Source organism: Asparagus officinalis, chromosome 7 (assembly GCF_001876935.1).
Source record: "Asparagus officinalis chromosome 7, Aspof.V1, whole genome shotgun sequence".
NCBI lineage: Eukaryota > Viridiplantae > Streptophyta > Magnoliopsida > Asparagales > Asparagaceae > Asparagus > Asparagus officinalis.
The window spans coordinates 44832953-44853479 of NC_033800.1; the positions used below are offsets into that span (position 1 = coordinate 44832953).

The 20527-nt window shown below is 36.3% G+C and overlaps 1 protein-coding gene across 1 annotated transcript; it reads right to left on the minus strand.

Annotated features, from left to right (window-relative positions):
- On the minus strand, window positions 2641–19834 carry LOC109848417. The gene is made up of 4 exons (XM_020417890.1): window positions 19702–19834; window positions 15421–15496; window positions 10226–10277; window positions 2641–5930 (listed from the first exon to the last, which is right to left on the minus strand). The coding sequence occupies exon 4, from the start codon at window positions 5725–5727 to the stop codon at window positions 2914–2916; it is 2814 nt and encodes a 937-aa protein (XP_020273479.1). The 5' UTR covers window positions 5728–5930; window positions 10226–10277; window positions 15421–15496; window positions 19702–19834; the 3' UTR covers window positions 2641–2913.

Consider the following 20527-nt stretch of genomic DNA (forward strand, 5'->3'; position numbering starts at 1 on the left):
GAACTCGGGGCCTTTCGCACCCTTAAGCGAGAATCATACCACCAGAGACCAGACCAAATGCCCAAATATATGAATATATGAAGTTTTTACAATCGTTTATATAAGTAATAAATATATCATTGTAAGATTTTTACCGCCTACTAGTTGTAAAAATTGCTGCTTAATATGTCACTGTACATTTCAAGTCCAACCATTTTATAGATTGTCTCTATGCTCATATGAGGTCCGTTCTGAAGTCTATCACAGTTAGCTTCTCCCCCAAAGCATTTTGGACTTGCATGCAATTTAAAGCATTGTTTTTTAAGGGCATGTTTGGAAACTTGGTTTATAATTCATAATTTGTGAATTATATGTCAAGTGGATTATAATCCAAAGTGTTTAGTAAAAAAAATAGATTATAACTTGCTTTTAATAGGATAGTATTTGATAAATGGGTGGATTATAATTTATGATTATTATCAAAATGACCAGAAAGGGCATAGCTCTAAATTTAAACATTAGAGCATTATCAATACAAGTTTTCTTGATAATTTAAATTAAATATATTTATAACATACTTACGATTTTAATTTAGTATTTATTTATTTATTTGACTATTAACTATTTAATAAAACTATTGATGGCTGATATCAAACAGTCAATGAGATTGAAATATTAGGTTGACGGAGATCCTCTAACCCTCTGAATGCCCGGTTCTGAGATGGGTTGTTCTTCCTTGCACATGTAGCAAATCGTAAGAGGGCGATGTTAGGTTCCGCAGTTGTTCCTCCGACGATCAAGTTAGTGATTTACTTAAGTGGAGAAGTAAATGAACTGTAGTAGTTCTTAAGCACAGTGGATATAGATTAGATTTTACCTTCATGTTAAAATTAGTACCCCTATTTATAGTGGTAGTAGAAGGGTAGAATGATAATTTCGACCGAGTATGGGCTAGCGGTCATGTCAGCATCTGCTTTACAAGTGTTAGCTGATGAGTGGAGAAGAAGTCATTTTAGCATTTAACATGAAGTGATTGAAGGCGTGCGGTGTTGACATGGTCTGATGTGTCTTAAAGACTATTGGGAGCAGAGAAATGATGACGCCGATTATGCATTTAATGGCATTTATTGTGAGGTGATCAGCTGTCAGTATGCGGGAAGGGGCTCAAGGCTCGATGTATTTCGTCGCCTTTCTACTCGTCTGGTGGTCGAGAAGTACCGTCTTTTGAGTCGCCTTCGCAAGATGTCTGCCGAATGGTCGGTCGAGTAGGTTGATCAGAGAGTCGACCTAGCCAAGGGTCGACATGCAATGTCTTTTGAGTCGTCCTTGCGAGATGTCGGCGTGTCGAGTTGTCCGAGCTAGGTCTTGGGTTATTTTGAAGTGTTGGCTCGATTACGCATAATGTGAGATATTTGTCTGTCATTGATTGGAGATTACTTTTCAGCACTAAAATGACTATAACAAAAACCAAGTTTACAAGAGTTCAAAATGTTGAGGGGGTAACTTGTCATTTACTTGGTCAAACTTTGTATCTTATAAGCCACAGAAAATAAAAGGTAGGTTAGTAAAGCTTATTCTTTTGATCTTATAAGCCAAAAGCTTATTCTTTTGATCTGCCAAAATAAGTTGGTTGTCGACATGTTGCTGCGACGACTTATAAGCCATTTTGACCAGTTGCTAAACATGCTTTAAGTAACCAGGGCGAAACACCCGAGGAATTTATTAATTAAGAAAATAGATGAAAAGTATACATACAGAGAAATTTCAAACATTGTATGGTGAGCTAACATAGGTTTAGGTGGCATCGAGCACTATTTGAGAAAAGCCTAGACATAATCTCTTTCTTCTTCTTCTTCTGGCCAATGCTATTGGTTGATTGTTTTCACTAAGCCTAACATGAGAGGCTAATTCAAACAGGCAAGTTATCCCATAATCTTTTAATTAAAAAAAAAGAGCATCGTATGATCATTAATTAAGTTCCTCTAATGGATTAGGTAGCACCGAGCACTATTCGAGAAAAGCCTAGACATAATCTCCTTCTCCTCCTCCTTTTGTGTGTGGAGAGAACAAGTTACATGGTACAAGCACTAAGCCGTATTTGAACCTCAGATCTTTTACCCACTACAAAGAAGTCTCAGAGCTGAGCAGCACTTGAGGCTAGCTGTAATCGGCTAATAATGAAACCAGCACTGGGTATAGCGAAAAGGCCCATCACTGATGTCAAAGTCTCAAAGAAAATCACGGACAGCCACCGTTCACAATAAAATCGAAGGCAGTCGAACAAAAATTTCAAGGTCATATACATGCAGAGATCACCCGTTCAAACAACGTACAATCGTACCTCATCAAACAAGAAAGGAAATGACAATTCTAAGAAAATGCACAGCTCAATTATAAGCTATTAAAAAAGCAGTAGCCGAACGCCACAGCCATTTTCCCACAAAAAAAAAGGCACTAATCGATATTGAAAGCTGAGCATAAGAAAACGAGGTGGGGGAAAAGGAAACTGTTTTCAGGTTGTCTAAAGTCCCAACATAAAATAAAATAAAAAGGGTATCCAAAAAAACCTGTCGGCTTTTCCCCAACATAGTCCCCGAGATCTAAACAAGTAGCAAATTTGATACAAAAACTAGCAATAGTTAGCAAACTTGGATATGAAAATATGAAACCTAAACCAGTAACTGTAAATACTAAATCTGACGAAGCAAGTAACCTTGTTCACATGCCCACCCGCAACCAGAAACTCACCCACCCCAAAAAAGCAGCATCAGGCACCACTTCCAGAAAGAGGTCACAGTATACATACATTCTACATAAGACCACTTTAACCACAACAACACGTGAATAACAAAAGCCTACTCTCACCCCTCTGAACTTAGAATCTTGATATCCAATCTGATAAGCAAAGAGGCCGTGTACATGACTTGTTTGCCTTCAGCTGGAATCTGCAAACAGTAGGATATCAGGTACAGAAGCAGGATCAAGCTCCCAGTATCCTCGTAGCTTTCCTCCTCTCTCTTCTGTAAGCCTGAAATCAGGAATTCTATGAGAAAACTTCAAACGATCAGCCATTGGTATTTCCATTATCACCGGAGAACCCATAAAAACAGCTCTGTAGCCATTTACTTTCGATAATACCATAACTTTGAACCCAGCGCTACTGACACCAAGGATTTCTACCAAATCAAATTCACAATTCTCCATGTCAGAAATCGACCACCTAAGGCTCCAGTTCTTATATACAGCCCAAATTTCACCGAGGTTAGGATAGACGATGTAGTAATTCTTTCTATTGGTTGGTTTTGCCTGCACCATGTGAGAAAATGCATCTGTTGAATCCATTATATCTTCGTCTCGTACAAGCTTAAAGGTCCCACAGCCAACGGTTAGTTGTTCTTTATACCAAAGCCTCTCCTGTACTTGATCACAACATCCCTCAAGCCATGCAATGTGCGCCTTAAAATTCTTTGTTTCTAACTTGGTTATCCGACCATAGTACTTAGGGTTCTTGTCAATATCACTATAAAATGCCCAAATCTGACCTTCTTCAATCTTATCAATCGACCTCTCTTCGTCAAAGTTATGGAATTCTGAATCAGGATACTCATACCAGTTAGGGCTTGTTGATAATGGCTCAGGGTCTGTATGGGTTTTTTGCAACTCCTCAACAGAAACCCTGTTCAATTCAGAGCTATTGCGGTTGGTTGTATTAGTTAACTTAGAGTGCAACCCATTGCATACGTCATTCAAATCTGGAGCTCTCGACTTCAAATTCTCAAGAGTAACGGAAGGAAGCATCTGCATAAAGTTATGAGGTAAAGAGGCAGTGTCAAGTTCCAAGGAACCTTTAGGAATATCTCCTCTTTCATTTCCTTTCAATCTATACGAGGGAATCTTATGTGAAAACCGAAGTATATCTTTCATCTGTATCTTGAGAAGGGTCGATGATGCATTGTCTGTATATTGCACAAACAAGCTTACAAATCCTTGTATCCAAACTAAACGAATGGCTCTGATCACATCACCCTCTGTGAAATCTGATACTACTTCTACGATTTCATATTCATAACGCCTATCACTGTCTACACAAGAGCTCCATTCTATATCCCAATTCTTGAACACTGCCCAAACTTCACTTTTTCTAGGAAATATGTCATATGCATTCTTATTTGCACCTTTTGTCCAAGGCATAAGATGAGAGAACATGAGGCGTTCCTTTGTTTGCTCAGACTTCCCCAGTTTGAAGCTACCACACCCAATAGGCAAACCCCCTTCACACCGAGTCTCAGCTTTACCTGTAGGATCATACTCTAACCAATCGAACTTCAGACTGAATTTTGGGCCTGCGACATGCCTAATCAATGCATAATAACGCGGCATAGCATCTAGAGTATCATAGATAGCCCAGATCTGATCTACATCAAATTTACTTTCATCCCTTTCCTTTTCAAAGTCATAAAATTCTGGATCAGGGTAGGAAAATGAGTCTGGATCTGGTGAAATCTCTGAGCTAAAATCAACACTAGCATCAGTCTTTGAACAGGCACCAGCATTCAAGCCCCCATCTATGGAATGCGCAGCCTCTCCACTAGATTGTTTGTTGACACCATTGGCTTCTCCTCCCCAAAATTTTGGATCATTCTGCGCTACACTTACTGATGTACCTCCAGTTCTTGACTTTTTATTTTTTGGAGTTACAAAGTCGTCATCAGAATCACCACCATCATCATCATCATCCCCTTTTTCTTCACTGTAAGAAATATTTTGCTTCTGCCTGGTTGAGCGCCGTGGATGACTGCCAGTTCTCCCAGCATTCTGTCCTGAAGGACAATCAACGTCAACAACTATATCACTGTCGCTGCTCTTGGACTCACTGGATTCCACTTTCCTCTTTCTTCCTCTTTTCTGACTTCTAAATCCTGCCAAAGATTTTCGTGCTTGCTCTTTATTGTTCATTTCATGAGATGTCACATTTTCAAACTTTACATCATTTGCTGTTCCACCATCCCATTTTACTTTAACGTCTTCATTTGAGCCAGTTTGGAGGTTACCTCTCTGTGCTGGACAATGAGCTGATGCTGCTGCAGATGGCATCCCACGCGCATTAAATTCATAGGCAACAAAGGGCTTCCTGCAACTCTGACAACGGATTGCTCGATTAATCATAGTCTGATAATACTGATATCTTACACCACAGGAAGGACACATAGTCCAGAAAGTTTGACTGCTTGTGGACGCAGCAGATTGCTTCTGCTCAAAACCATTAGACTTAGTAACTCCAGGTTGCTTCTTAGCGGATGAAGTTCTATTTGCCTGCTGTGTGGGTTGCCTTACAGAAACTGTTCTTAAATCAGACCCTCTTTTCATGTCGTGAAGTACTCGCTTAGATCGTTCGGTCAATATCCTATGAGCCTCCCCCACTAGCTTGAATGCAGCTTCAGCACCACCAAATTTGTTCTTGTCAGGATGAAGTAAAAGAGCAAGCTTCCGATATTGCTTCTTGATGGTTAATTCATCTGCAGTAGGTGCTACTTGAAGAATTCCATACCAATCAGTCTCCCCATTGACCTTAACCTCAGCAGAGCAGTGCACTTCACAAACAGTTAACATCCGGGAGACATGTTCAAGGTCAGGGTACAGCCGTTCGGCCTTGAGCACAATCTTTTGTGCCCCTATGAAGTCTTTGTTCAGCATCCTTTTTTCTGCAATACCTTTGGCTCTGATAGCTTCCTCTTTGTTGCATTCCATGGCATCCGATTTAAAAGGAATCCTTGATTACTCTCAAGTGAGATGCAAGGACAAGAAATGAATACCCTTTTTTCAATCCAACTAAAAGCAGATGTCAGACCATGACCAAGGAAAAGCGCACATATCTCTCTACCCAACTCATGACAAAAACAGTATCTGCTATATAAGTAAATATCTGAATGCAGTTTATGAAGTCCAGCAACCTGCATGAGATCAATTGAGAAAAAAAATATTCAGATTCATTCATAAAGAACAGCCCAAGCTCAGATAAGGTAATAGCTATAGAATTTCATTTAATACTACTATACAGACATTTTATCTATTAAAAATAGGGAAATTTGCCTCAAGCCTCCTGAACCTAGAAAATAATGCTACGCTCAAACCCCTAACCCCCGCCCCCACAACAACAACAACAACAACAACAAAAGGAAACCCTGCTATGTTGCAAGTTCACCCTGTCCCCACAAAAAGCTATTGTTCAATAAAATACGCTCAGCCACATCATCACACTCAACCTCTTAATAACAACAACCCTCTCCTTCTCCTTCCTCCACTGCCATCTCCCTCCACCTAAAATGGACGCCGCCGCTCTGCCTAAAAAGATAATATTTAATGAGCAAAGGTAAACATTCTGAGAAAGGTCACTTATTAAGGATTTTATAGGCGTGAAGGAATGGAAGAGAGATTGATCTTGTGGTTCACGAATTGCAGTGCATTATTCTATGGCTTTACCCATCTATATATAGGGCTTCCCTGCAACCATAGACCTATGAAAATCCACCCTCGAAATCTTACCAGATCTGGAGGTCTGTTGTTGAGATAATCCCTGTAAATCAATATAGTTGTTTATCACTAATCTCAACAATTACTACAATTTAGCAAAGGTGGTCTGTTTGTTTAGGCCACACCTACAACTCAAAACAAATTATGAACAAATGTAATAGTTTATGAACAAAGGTAACATTTTTACAAACAAAGGTAATAATCCACGTAAAAAACTAATAGTTTATGAACAAACACAACAATTTATGAAGAAATGTAAAATTTTACAGCGTAAAAATTGAAACACTAAATACAACAAGAAATGTGGAACCGTAACTAGAAATGAAAAAATGTACAAGAATACGTAGCAAGTTAACAACCCTCTCTCTCGCTCTCCTCCTTCAACCACCACCACTTCCTCTCCCCACTGACTTCCACTCTGTCGCTCATTACCCGCCTCCCTTTGCCTTTGAGCCCAACACCACCTCACTCTGAGCCTGGAGGGAGGCAAAGGAAGGCAATGAGAGACAACGATTAAGAGTGGAATGAATTTATGGAAATGTGAGGGGAAAAAGAGAGAATAAAGAGGAAGAAAAATATACAGTTTAGAAATTTTCAAAAATATATATAGGGACAAAGAGGTAGAAGTATGATCTTTGGTATATGGGTGTGAAAGTATGATCTTTGGGTCAGCAGGGTGGACGCAAAGTTTGTGCGTGTGGGTGGGTGGGTGTGTTTTTTTCCTCTTTTTTTTTGGTTGGTTGGTTGTTTCCCTTAAAAATATAACAAGAAAAAAAAAATCTTTTACTCAAAACTCTTAGGGGTTGGCTATATGAAGTAGAAACTTGTTTGTTTTTCAATATATACTCAGAGTTTTTAACTAAGTACGAGCTGAAATGAACTTTGTAGTGTTTTAAAAAGAGAAGCGCTTAGCGCCTCAAGGCCCTCAACTTCTTAGGCAAGGCAATCTTGTACCTTACCACTATGCATATTGCTAGACAATGAAGGTTAGTAAGGCGAGTGCCGTTAGGTGCCTTAAGATCTCGCCTTGGCGCCTCACGATCTCACCTATGGTGGCCCAAACACTCGTCTAGGGCATGTGCCGCAAAGCACGAAATGTGATTGTGCTTTTGTTTTTTAATTTTTTAAAATTCTTTCCTCGGTTGATTTTTTTTGTTATTCTTTTTTGTGATGTATTTTATTAGGTTTATCACTTTGAATAAGAGTGGAAAACAACCAAATCAAATCGAATTTGAGGTTCGGATTCGGGTGAAATTCAAAAATCTGAATTCGGGTTCGAATTCAAGTCAAATATCAAATTTTCATTCATATTTGATTCATATAAATTCAGCTTATTTATTAATTGTTCGTGGATATTCATTAGGCTAGTCGCCAGTTGGTAAGGTCCACCGGCTCTTAATACGCAGGTCCTTGCTCGAATCTTGCTAATACTACATTTTTTACTTTCTTAATTTCTTTGGATATTTATGCATATACATCCTTCAAATTATATATTTATAAATCTGCCCTCCCAAGCATCATAATTGTTATTTTCCCCACTAAATTGCAATGCTGCATTCAAATTTATGCTTCAATTTAAACTAATTAAAACTTTTAAAATATCTAACCTATCAATTAGTAAGTATAAACATAAACGAATATTTAATAATCAGAATTGAATACACATTTGGTTACATTCTATTCATTTACAAACAGAATATTAAATTTATTCGTTCAAGGTTAAATGAGATATTGAGTTGAATTTGATCGAATAACTGGACGAATAATAACCAACAAGGTTACAGAAAGCACTAAGAGGACAAGCTGTCAGACCCGGTGCCTAAGAGGGAGCTTAGGAGGGGCTTAGGTGTTTTTCTTTTTATATTTTTTAATTATAATTGGTTACTAATCCTAAATATATATTATTTACGTTGTAACATGCTTAGATTTCATTAAGTATGTTAAGATTATATTTTAGGACATTATAATATATATGCACATCAATCCAATATGGCACTCCGTTATTTACTACATATCTCCGTTATTTCCCTGCTATTCACAATCCAATATGGATTTTGGCAATTTGATATTTTCTCGATATCCAATATTTAAACTTGTATAGAATACAAATGCTTTAAAGAGAGGCATGATGAGAATAGACTACTTTGCTTGATCAATTAAGTGGTATCTCATAAGTTATTAGTTATCAGCTATTAATATGTCCTTAGTCATACATTTCTATTTCTTAAAAGTTAAAACGTATAAGTATACAATATTGACAATGCATTTGAACTGTCTAGTTTTCACCTTACCCATGTTGTGCCTGCTCTTACTGTCCATCAAATAAAATGAACCTCTCTAACGGCTTGTTGATGTTGTCCGTTGTGTATTTGCTGTTATCTAGGCTGCTAAAAGGCAAATTTTGATGCTAAGGACAATAACAATGTTCCTAAACAGTACAAAAAACCCTTATTCTTTTAAAGGTATATCGTGACGTTTCTTTATATTCTACAATTTACAATTGGATAGTGACCCATCCACAAAACGATGCACATCTTTCTAACCATACAGACCTAGGATACCCCGACACGACACTTAGGGTGCTGTACCCGTGTCCGATCCGTATTGGGTACAGGTTCGTACCCAAACGGCAGGGACACGGGCAAGTTTGTGGCTTATTCTTAAGCTGGCGAGGGACCTTGTTCTATGGGTTTTGAGACTTTTTTTTAAAATCTTGTTATTGAGATCCATGGGTTCTAAGACTTGAGGACATAGACCAATATTATAACAATTTCTCTCTCCTCTCTCTCTATATATAGATTTTTCTTAATGTTTTATCCACTTAGTGGAGGATGACCTCACCTCTCACATGGCCTTGTTTGACCATGAGAATGGATGGTATTTATCTTTTCGTGGCAAGGATGGCCACAAACTGAGCACATAAGTCACATGGGTCCTTAACTTTTATATGGGAAGAAGTTTGAGTTGAGCTTCTTTTTATTTTATATTTTTGAAATAGTTTCAGCTTAGCATCTCTTTTTTGTATTTCCTTTTTTGAAGATAGAAAGGCAAAGTTCCAAAGCCTTTGCTTTCTTGAAAATTTGAGAATGGACTTGAATCAAATAAAAAGAATTTAAAATAAAAAGGAGAAACTTGAGATCCTTAAGATAATTGTTGGTTTTTAAATTATTAATTTTAACATATATATATATATATATATATATTCACTACCAAGCACAACTTTTTGTGCTTGGTACCAAGCATACCCATATTTCTCTCTCTCTCTATATATATATATATATACACACACACACACACACACACACACACGTGTCGTGTCCCCGTATCCTCACTTTTACAAATTTGTCGTGTCCCATACCCGTACCCGTACCTATGCAACCTAGGTACAGACTAATTGAAATCAGAACACTCATTGCTGACCTTGCATCTATATTAAAAGCTATATCTATTTTTAATCTTCTTAATTTTATATTAACCAAGTTTGATTAAACAATATCATTCTTCTTCAACACAGTTTCTGTCCACATAGACACAAAAGGTTATTGGCATCATCAAACAAATTATCAAATACGTATACCTCTAATCAGTACTAGCACGATATGCAAACATTCAGGATGTGCAAGTAAACTTACATGGTATGCACAATATAGCCAGATCAAAATGCTAAAAGTTAAAACAGATTTGTTCGATTTCGACAAGAATTATGTTCACATACCTCCTTTAACTCACCCAAATGTTAGTATGTGATCAAATACATAAACCCAGCCCTGCAGAATGAAACATTAAAGTTAACTCTTAACTGACAAAAATATACACATATTCAGTCTTGTAATTGCATAGTCAAGAGAGCAAAGTATTTTACAGCAAAAATATCCACATATTTGAAGCCCTTGTAGTTGCATAATCAAAAGTCCATTACTGAAATCATATGTGAAATAATCCTTGATGTAAACCTATGACAATAGGAAACAGTGTGTTATTTTACACTAGTTATGGATAACTTGCTAGGCTTATTCAAGACAAAACCTCATGGTGTACTTTATTTGTCGACATAATATCAGTGGATGAGTCTAGTGAAGGGATTACTTCTAAAGTAGAAAGGCGGAGACAAACTCAAAAAGATTTATAATAAAAAAACAAAAAATGCATTAAACATAATTTTAATTATAAATTTATAATAGTGGCGTCACACAAACACACGCCCATGCGCACACACTAATTTTTCTGTATAATTGAAACTTTAATGAAATACAAAAAATAAATTTAACTCAACATAACCATAATTGACCAATCATTGCATAATCGTCTCACTTGAAATACTATTAAATACATCCTTTTCAATGTAAGTTACTAACTGAGTTGTGGTTCATCCACTTCTTCTTTTTTTTTTCTTTTTTTTCCTTTTCTTTTCAAAAAACTGATGCTAGCTCTTTGACATGTGGTATCTCAGAATTGAACCTTTTAAATTAACCAATTATCTTCATACAATATCACTTTATTTAGGCTCGGGCTATCAAACGTTAATGGGCTACTCAATTGATTTACATGGTGCTACTTTTGTAATTAAGGTCATGAATTAGCCTATGCAATTAAGTCACATCTAAGAGAGTGGTGTCAAGTGGTGTCACTTGACATCGCCCTCTTATATGTGGCTCCACCCCCGTTGATGATCAACAAATATGTAGGCGTAATCATTTACTGTTCGTAAGTAATTATTCAAGACAGTGTTATCGATTATGATGAAATCCATAGAACCAAATAGGGATGGCTAACGCGAAGGGGTGCTTCTAGGGTCATGTATAATCGTAAAATACTCTAAAATTGAAGAGAAATACCACAGGACACTTATAAGACCCACAAAATTTTATGGATAAGAATGTTCAGTTAAGAAACATGTACAAAAAAGAGTGTAACACAAATGAGAATATTACAATGGATGAGAGATATACAGTATGATATGGTATGGGCTGTAGGAAGTTATGTTGCTCTCCTATTGAGGATAAAATGAGAATTACCAGGGACAATTTGGTCATGTAGGCCATTAAATGCAACCATTAAGAGAAATGATAAGATAGTAATTAATGAAGAAAGAACTAGTGATAGGCCTAAAAGAACTTGGTTAAAAGTTGTTAAAAAGGATATGATGATAATTAAATTAGCGGAGATAATCCTAAACAAAAACGAAGTGGCAGAGTAGGATCCTCATAGGCCGCAGCTGATAGAAACATTTGGGATAAGTTTTGTTGTTTAATTTATAGACCTCAAATAAATTATGACATTCAAATTCAACAAAAATAAGATCTAGATATGGGATACTGAATCAGGTCCTAAAATGGGTTGGACATGCAGATCAAACTTTCAGCTTAACCATTTGCAGGACTGGAAATTTTGGATAACACCAAACTTTGCTCAAGTTTGATAAGGAATAGTTCATAAAGAACACATGACTACTTCTTCGTTGAGCTTCCTGAAAACTAGCGATATCGTTGGAAATACACCTGGGACTTGGCATAATAATAATTTTATATTAAGTAGGAAATGTAGGATCGTTACAAATACCCGCCTGATAAAGACCTAGAGCCTGATGACATAACTATATATTAAGAACCTTTTTTACATTTCTAACTAGTTATCTTCTCGTAACCACCATCAGTAAAAAAATGTATCTCACATTAATTTAATTGCACGAGGGACAAAAACAATTTATAGGTAAAACATATTCAACTACATAAATATGATTCAAATTGAAATAAAAATGATAGAGAAAGCAGAAGAGCTAAGTTGCAGGGGTAGAGATGTAGCCCGTGCAGGTGTGGGTGCGAACACTGACATGGGTCGGACGCGGGACACGGAAAATTTATAAAAGGTAGGATACAGGGACACGGCTATATATAGACATTGAAATTAATAATTTACATGAGATCAATATTGCTTTTCAATTCATATGTTATGAGAATCAAAATCCCTATAACATTTTTATGTTTCTTTTATGTACATTATAAATCGAAAAATCGCTCGTTTTTTTAACTAGATACACAAATGACTCTTTAAAATCATACTTATGAATTGGGTACAGGCTGAAACGATCCTAACCCGATTCTAACGAGTTGCATAAATTTGAGGCGAAGTGGAAGACATACATCCAAGAAGCGTATCATGAGCATCTTAACTTAAAACATGTATTGTGTAATTGAGTACATGTCTGAATAAATGCATGTAAATATTCAAGAAGTATCCAAGTACTATCGGACATGGTCATGGATACCGGAAGTGTCGGAAAGGATACTGGGAGCCTAGATGAAGTGTCTGCATAACTTAGCAGACGATTTTGTTTACGGCTTAGGTATCATAACAGTAGTGTGTTAAGGATGGGGTTCTCACACTGAGAACTAACCCTGTACTTAAAAAAAAAATCCAAAATGTTATAACTAATCATGGAAGATCCTGAGAAATATTTCAATATTCATATATAAAGTAGAGGTGTGATTCTGGAGTACTATGTGATTGTAGATTAGCAATGAACCTGAAAGGAAGTTATATAGAACATATATAAATTGGAAATTGTTATGTATCAAAATGTTGGGCAATTAGAAACAGCATGTGCAAAAATAACAATTTTAAGCTGGATAATATACAATAAGAGATAAGAAATGAGGTGCATCCATAGAACTTTAGAGATTGCTTCTGTCAAGAATAAAATGAGAGAGAATCAAATGAACTAATTTGGTTATGTGCAACAGAGGCCGTTGAACACACCAAGTGCTGTTGATAATTATATAATTCATAGACCAAGGACTAGAAGTAGACCAAAGAAAACTCCATTAGACACAACTAAGAAGTATATGATAGTCGTTAACTTAATAGAGGAGATAAGTCTTTAATAGAGTTAAATGGAAGAATATTATTGATATAGTCGAGGCTTGTGTGGTGTTTTTGTAGAGGAATATGGGTATCTTTGATACCAATGACCAAATTTGGTCCTTGATGGTGAAGTGGCCAGTGGCCACCACCTTGCATCCCACATCTAGTGGGTGAGTAAACAAGATGAGACTATTTTCAAGTGGGCACATTTAAATGTGTGGATGAGAATGTGTCACATCACTACTAAGGACCAAATATATCCTTATTACCAAGGATACTCATTTTTCTCATATGTGTGTGCACACGCATTTGTATATATATGTGTGTGTATGTATATGTATATGTATAGTGTGTGCTTGTAGGGTTGAGCGTCGGTCGGGCCGGTTTAGGCCCGTGAACTAGCCCTGTCACACTTAAGCCGGCCCAGGCCTGACCGAGCTTGGCCAGTTCAACATGGGTCGGACCTACTTCTCTGACCCTAGCCTAGGACTTAACCCAACTCGACCCATGACCACTACGAATCTGGGCTATGTCCGACCTGGACCAATGCGATTTGGTCACGGGTCGACCCTTGGCCCGTATTTTTTCCCTTTTAGTTTTTTTTCTTTTCTATCTTTACTTGTATTAATATTTAAACTATATTTTGTTTGAAAATAAATGTCATCTATTTGTTGTAATAGAAGCATTAATCGTTAATATATTTTTAAAGGACTTGTTAACAAAATCTTTATTCATGAGCACTAACTATGACTAAAAAAGGTTGTACAAAATATCATCCAAGGATGGAAACAAAATATATAGTTGTATCCCTTACACCCATAAAACCATCTATAAAAAATAACTATTGAATGAACTTTTTTCCCTATAAAGATAAATATATTATACGATTACTCATTGAATACCACTACTTATGAACTTTTTTCATATTTATTCTACTAAATATTATAATATCTTTATTACTTTATATGAAATTTTGAAATATATCATGTAAGACATAAAAAATGTAACTCAAAATTTTTGGTGAGATTATTTGTCTTTATTTTCTTGCTAAATCATATTTCCTATGCTGATACATATAACTAAGTCACAAACATTGAGTCTTTACAACATAACTAACAGATTTGTTCAGATGAAAAATTAATTTTAATTTCACATGTCTTTGTATATACAAATACGCTAATTATTGTGAAAAAGATTTAGTTTCCTTTTCCTAAAAAGAGACACGAGGTACATCTCAGTTCACAAAATAAACTTAAATATGTATGAATGATGAGGTTCATCAGTTTTGTCACTATACTATCTTTTGCTTCACTTTAAGCGAAATGGGCCACCTATCAATTTTCCCTAAAAATATTATTCATTCAAACACTAGAAGTGTTGCATCTTGCAAGAAACATACAAAACGAGGGTCATTATGGAAAACCTCACATACAAAACTATGAAAAAGTTTCCCAGATAGCCCAAATAAAAAGAGTCATCGTTAACTCTTCAACCCGATAAGCGAAGCGCTAGGTTTATATTTTTTTTTTCAAGATGGGCTAATTTAGTGTTAGAATGAAATTTCAAAAAAAATACATCATGGGCCAAGCGGGTCGGGTCAGGCGTGAGCCAAACCAGCATGGGCCGAGACTACTTCTCTTTCCCAGGCCTAGGGCTGGAACCAGCCTGCCCGTGACCCGGGTATATATCATGGACCGAGTCAGGCCCGACCTACTATAGGACGGGCCAGGCCGGGTTGTGAGTTGTGACCCATGGTGGGTAGGGCCGGGTCAGCCCACGGGTCGACCCGGCCCACGCCCAACCCAATGTGTGTGTAGTGCATGCATGAGAGAAAACATCATCTTTTAATCTGATGACTTCAAAATAACAAGGACATAGTCATGGTGGGGCATATTTTGTCATGTAGCGGATAAGTGCATTTCTTCCGAGGAACAGCAGAGCACTTGTATATATTTCAATTTGTTGAATCGATAAAAATATCACACCTAAATAGGAAAAGAATACGTGAGTTCAAGATTATCAATTATCATTACTCTTCTTAGTGCTTACCTAGATAGCATAAGTAGGATAAGCAATTTGACTTGACAGCGTCACAGCTGTTCAAGCGCACTCTACACTTCAATATCTGCAAAGGAACCTCATTAGTAGCTAATATACATGAAATAATTATAATAACCTGACAGCTCCAAATTTAGTGCTTTTTTGCACTAATTGATTATCCTAAGATGGAGTACAACAAGTACACATACAAATTTAACTGTACAACAAGTACACATATAAATTTAACTCTGCTCTGTGATAATAAGACCTAAATGCAGGTCAGTACAGCACAAAGTTACCAATTTAAGCTTCGCTGGTGGGGAATAACAGTCCTGCTCTAACTGCAAGACTATGTTTCAAAACTCTTCTAATGCAATGATAAAAGGGAACTAAACCAAAATATGTAAAACGCATTGCTCAAGCTCATATGCAGCAACTTATGTTTGTGATGCATATTAGCTTTTGGTGCTTCTTCAAGATTAGTAATACGTGTATGAGGGTAATAATTCATGCCATCACCTCAACTCCAAGCTAATTTTCTCGAAGTAGTTCAAAAGTCTCAAAGTAAGTCTAGCGCAAATATTTATTTATTAAAAAAAGACCAGAAAAAGCATGTATCTCATGGGATAATGTCAATATAGAGTAATACCGATGAAAGGACTGCACATTTTAAAAGCTAATGGACAAAGTCTGTTTAGTAGATAGCGTACACATCCTAAATCACAATAAATGGTTCACATACACGCAGGCAATTACATTTACAAAGATAATTATGATATTGTGGCCCTTCTAACATAAAACACCTAAATAGTAAATAGAGTCTGTCATCAACTTCTGTCACAACCCCTAAATAGAGTCTGTCATCAACTTCTGTCACAACTATCTGGTTTTAGTCTTAAACAACCATCCCACCAAGTGAAATATCTGGAAGTTTACCTCGCACAAATGTGCTTGGTCGTGGAGCATAACTCAAAGTTGAGAAAGACCTATGAAGGAATCGACCATGAACTTTCAATTGACTTCTGACCTAACAAAAACTACTGTGATCAGTGTCAAATTTCTTGAAAAAGATGCAACAGAACAACCATGAAGTTTTAATTGATTTCCAACCTAACATAAGACTTAATGAGCAGAAGGGCAATTTTATCAGACACCAACGGTAAAATCATAAAGCACCTACCATCAATGTAAGCAGATCTAGCCTATTTTACCATATACTCTATGCTCATAGAACTAAGGAGCAATTCTCCAGAATGCCCATAAAGAAGACAGAGCATAAAAAAGGAGGCAAGACACACAAATAATGTTTGATTAGGAAAGAACCAATTAGAACTCAAACTATAATCCTAGCCCATACAATAGTCTTTTGACTAGGAGTGAAAGTTGATCGAATATTTATAAAATAGTTTGATAACTATTTGTCTAATTATTTGTTCAAATGTGATTCAAGAGATCATTTATGAGAAATCAAACAACTTATAGTATTTGAATATTAAACTAATCAAATATGAAAATTAAATATTCAATTTGCTTTATTATCAATATTCATTTATAACTAGATCCGTTGTGTTATTACACACATGACTATACATCTTGATACCGCTCACATTTTTTAAATTTAGCTCCTATGCTAATTTTGAGAGACATAAGAGCCCCAGATCAGTTTTTTTAGCCAAATATTCAAATTATAGATTTGTACATCATAATTATAAGGGTAAATTGTAGTTAACTCTCCACATTTATAACTTCAGTAGCACTATCACCCTTTAACTATTTTATTAGCACTTATCGCCCTTGGATTGGTATTTGTAGAAGAATAAATTGCAGATTAACTATCCTCTTCCTCCTAAATAGTGGGCTAATAAGTGCTAATAATTAAGTTAAGGGGTAATAAGTATAGATGAGGAATGATTTGCAATTTACACTACAGGTATAGATGAGGGAATTATTTGCAATTTGCCCTGTAATAAAGGAAGTATTTCCAATTATAAAGTTAATCTTATTTAAAAATCAAATTCTTTAGCCAAATGAAAGCATCTTTTCAACCAAATAAAAATTATCTCATTAATTAAATAGCTCACAGTTTTAAAGATATCGGTCCATCAAATCATCAATACTTTGAAATACCTTTCCAAAATGTTAATATTTATAAACAAGCACCCGAATCTTATAAGTTAGACCAAGTCAATTCTTATGGCAAATGTATGTTACTTCAACTTACAAACCTAATGGCCCTGCTGCATGCGTGGTTCTCATTATGAGCTCACCGATACGAGTGACAGCAGCATCCCTGGACTTTGTCGAACACCATCAACCGCAGACTGTCTCTAAAAACCGTCATTAAACTTCATCCAAAAACTGCCAGACAATCTGTGCCACATGTCGGTCTGCTGCACTTCTGATGGAATGGGTGTGGGGGTGGGGGGGGGGTGGGGGGGGAGCACGATGGGGAGGGAGTTAACTCCAGTTAGGATTTAATCTAGCTGGATAGTAACCTAACTCGATTACTACCTAACATCAAACTAGATGTATTCTAAAAGGGCCTGTTTGGATCTGCTCCTAGTTGAGGGAAGTTAAGAGAAGTTTATGTAACATAAAAACTTGTTTGGGGATTTAGTAAGGGGAACTGATGGGAACTTATTTCACCACCTTTGGAATGTTTAATAAAATAAAGGGAAGGGAATATATTAAATTTACATAAATAACCTTGCACATGTAATACTCTTTTTTTATAGAGGGGTAAAATTATCTTTTTTTATGTAATAGTTACCGTAACTTCCCCTTGGTTACACCTTAATTTGGGGGAGTAAAATCTTAGATTTTCTCACCTTAGTTACTTTAACTTCTCCTCCATTACCTAACACAAATAAGTTCCCAAACAAGGTTCCCATGCCTCCCATTAACCCCAATCCAAACAAGCCCTAAAGGTTTAGGACTTACTTCTAAACATCAATTTAAGAGGATTATTTCAAACTGCTAGTGATTTGGAGAACCAATATCTTGAAAAAAAACTAATAAATTAATTATTATAAACAATAGAATATTAATCAAATAAATATATTTCAATATTCGATGAATATTAGAAAGATATTCAAGTTTGGATTCAGGTTCCAATAAAATTAGAGAAGAAAAATCAAATTTGAAGATACATACAAACATGAAGACCTCAGTATTCAATTTGATTCCTTTTAAATCCTACATTTGAACATCATACCAACGTAACGCAAATTATTAATATGAAACTTTTAATATTTTGAATGTGCAATAGACATTTCAAAAAAATTCATCTTCGAGCATAACTAACCTTCGACTTGTACACTATGTTAAAGTCTCTTCCATTGCACTAAAACTCGTTGGAGTGAGGGTTGAGGATCACAATTTTATGTTCAAACATGCACTTGCTGGTTGAGCGCTCTTTTCATGGGCATAAACCTGGACTCATGCATCGGTATTTATATTTTAAATCCACTTTAAACTTGTAGTTGGTGGGATTTGCAACCTGGGTTGCTCTGACACAATGTGAAAGGTCCCTCCCACTACATCAAAAGTCTGAAATTGTAATGAGGATTAAGGGTTATCATTTTACATGGGTAAAATGACAAAACCCCAGTTAGCTTTGGGGTTTTCCCATGAAACCCCTTGGTACTTTTTTCTACAAAATCCCCCTAAAACTTTGAATGCCTCACGAAAAGGCCCCTGAACTTTCAAATTTTCCCAACGGACCCCCCACATGCATGCAAATAAAAATATGTTCTTGGAAGAAAGAAACCCAATCTAGTCATATGCCATTAACATGCAGCAAAAATCCCTCCCTCGAATGGAGGGTTTTATCTCTCGCGGACGTTCTAGTTAATTGTCATTTATAGAAGGGGATCTATTGGGAAAACTTGAAAGTTTATTAGGGTTATGCGAGACACCTCAAACTTCGTGGGGGTGGGGGTTTAGTGGGAGTAGACAAAGTTCGAGTGTGTTTCATGGCAAGCGCTTCAAAGTTCGGGAGTTTTGTGAATTTACCCATTTTGCATTCTAACAAATTCATCACAAACCCAACAAAAGCACACAACAGGTCGAAGCAAATCCCTCTATTTCACATCCACATTACGAATTTTTTTAAAAAAAAAACCTTATTTGCCATTTTGACCTAAATCATCGCATCAATGAAATTTAACATCATGCATGCAGTGATCATAACTACAAAATTCATCAAACAAACACAATATCACAAACTAGCATCCCAAAATTCGAAAAGGACAAGGTCCTTCGATTTTCAACCCAGAACGAAAACCCTACCGAAGAGCAATTCGAAACGCTGAAGCCGACAATGAGCAGAAATTAGAGGGAGAAAACAAAGCCCTAATTTGTAGATCAAATGCCTGGAGACCTCAAAACCCTAATTCAAGAACGAGAGGGAGAGGGAGAGGGGTCTTACTTGTGCTTCTAGAGAGAGACGAAGAGCTGGGGAAATGAGAGCGGATAAATATTGGGGGGGGCCCTCTCTGCACTTGCGCAGCGGGAAATGCTAAAGAAAAAAACAAAAGAAACGAGGGAACGGGAAAAAGAATCATGCTCTTTTCATTTCCAAACTCTAACCTTTCCCCAACTTTTTTTAAAAAAAAAACAGTTGTCGTTGTCTTATTATTCGTGTCTTGTTACGGGAACTGCGCTGGGAAAAGTGCATTTGCATATTATTTTCGTCTATAATATATAATATCATGGTTTTATATATTTTCTATTTTTTTATTTGTTTTTTGGAATTTTACCCTGGACCCTCGCGAGCCATGAAAAACTTATTAATTAATTAGAAAAATATATACAAGGGAAGGACATTATACCGAACCAAACATAAGAGGGATTGTTCTCTTAAAAAACATATTGTGATACCAAACAAAATATCTCTGCATTGAAGCAGAATATGACGAACGTACCAATGCACTTGAGCATCCTCCGTGAAATAAAAAAACTAGAGACAAAGAATCTCACTCTACGAAAGCAACATCATTTTTTTTAATTGATGACACGTCAACCAATCCATGTGTAAACCACACATAATTATGTATAAAAATAGATAAATCTCTTGTTTAGAGGTTTTCTTTCCCGAATCTTTTGAAAGAATCCC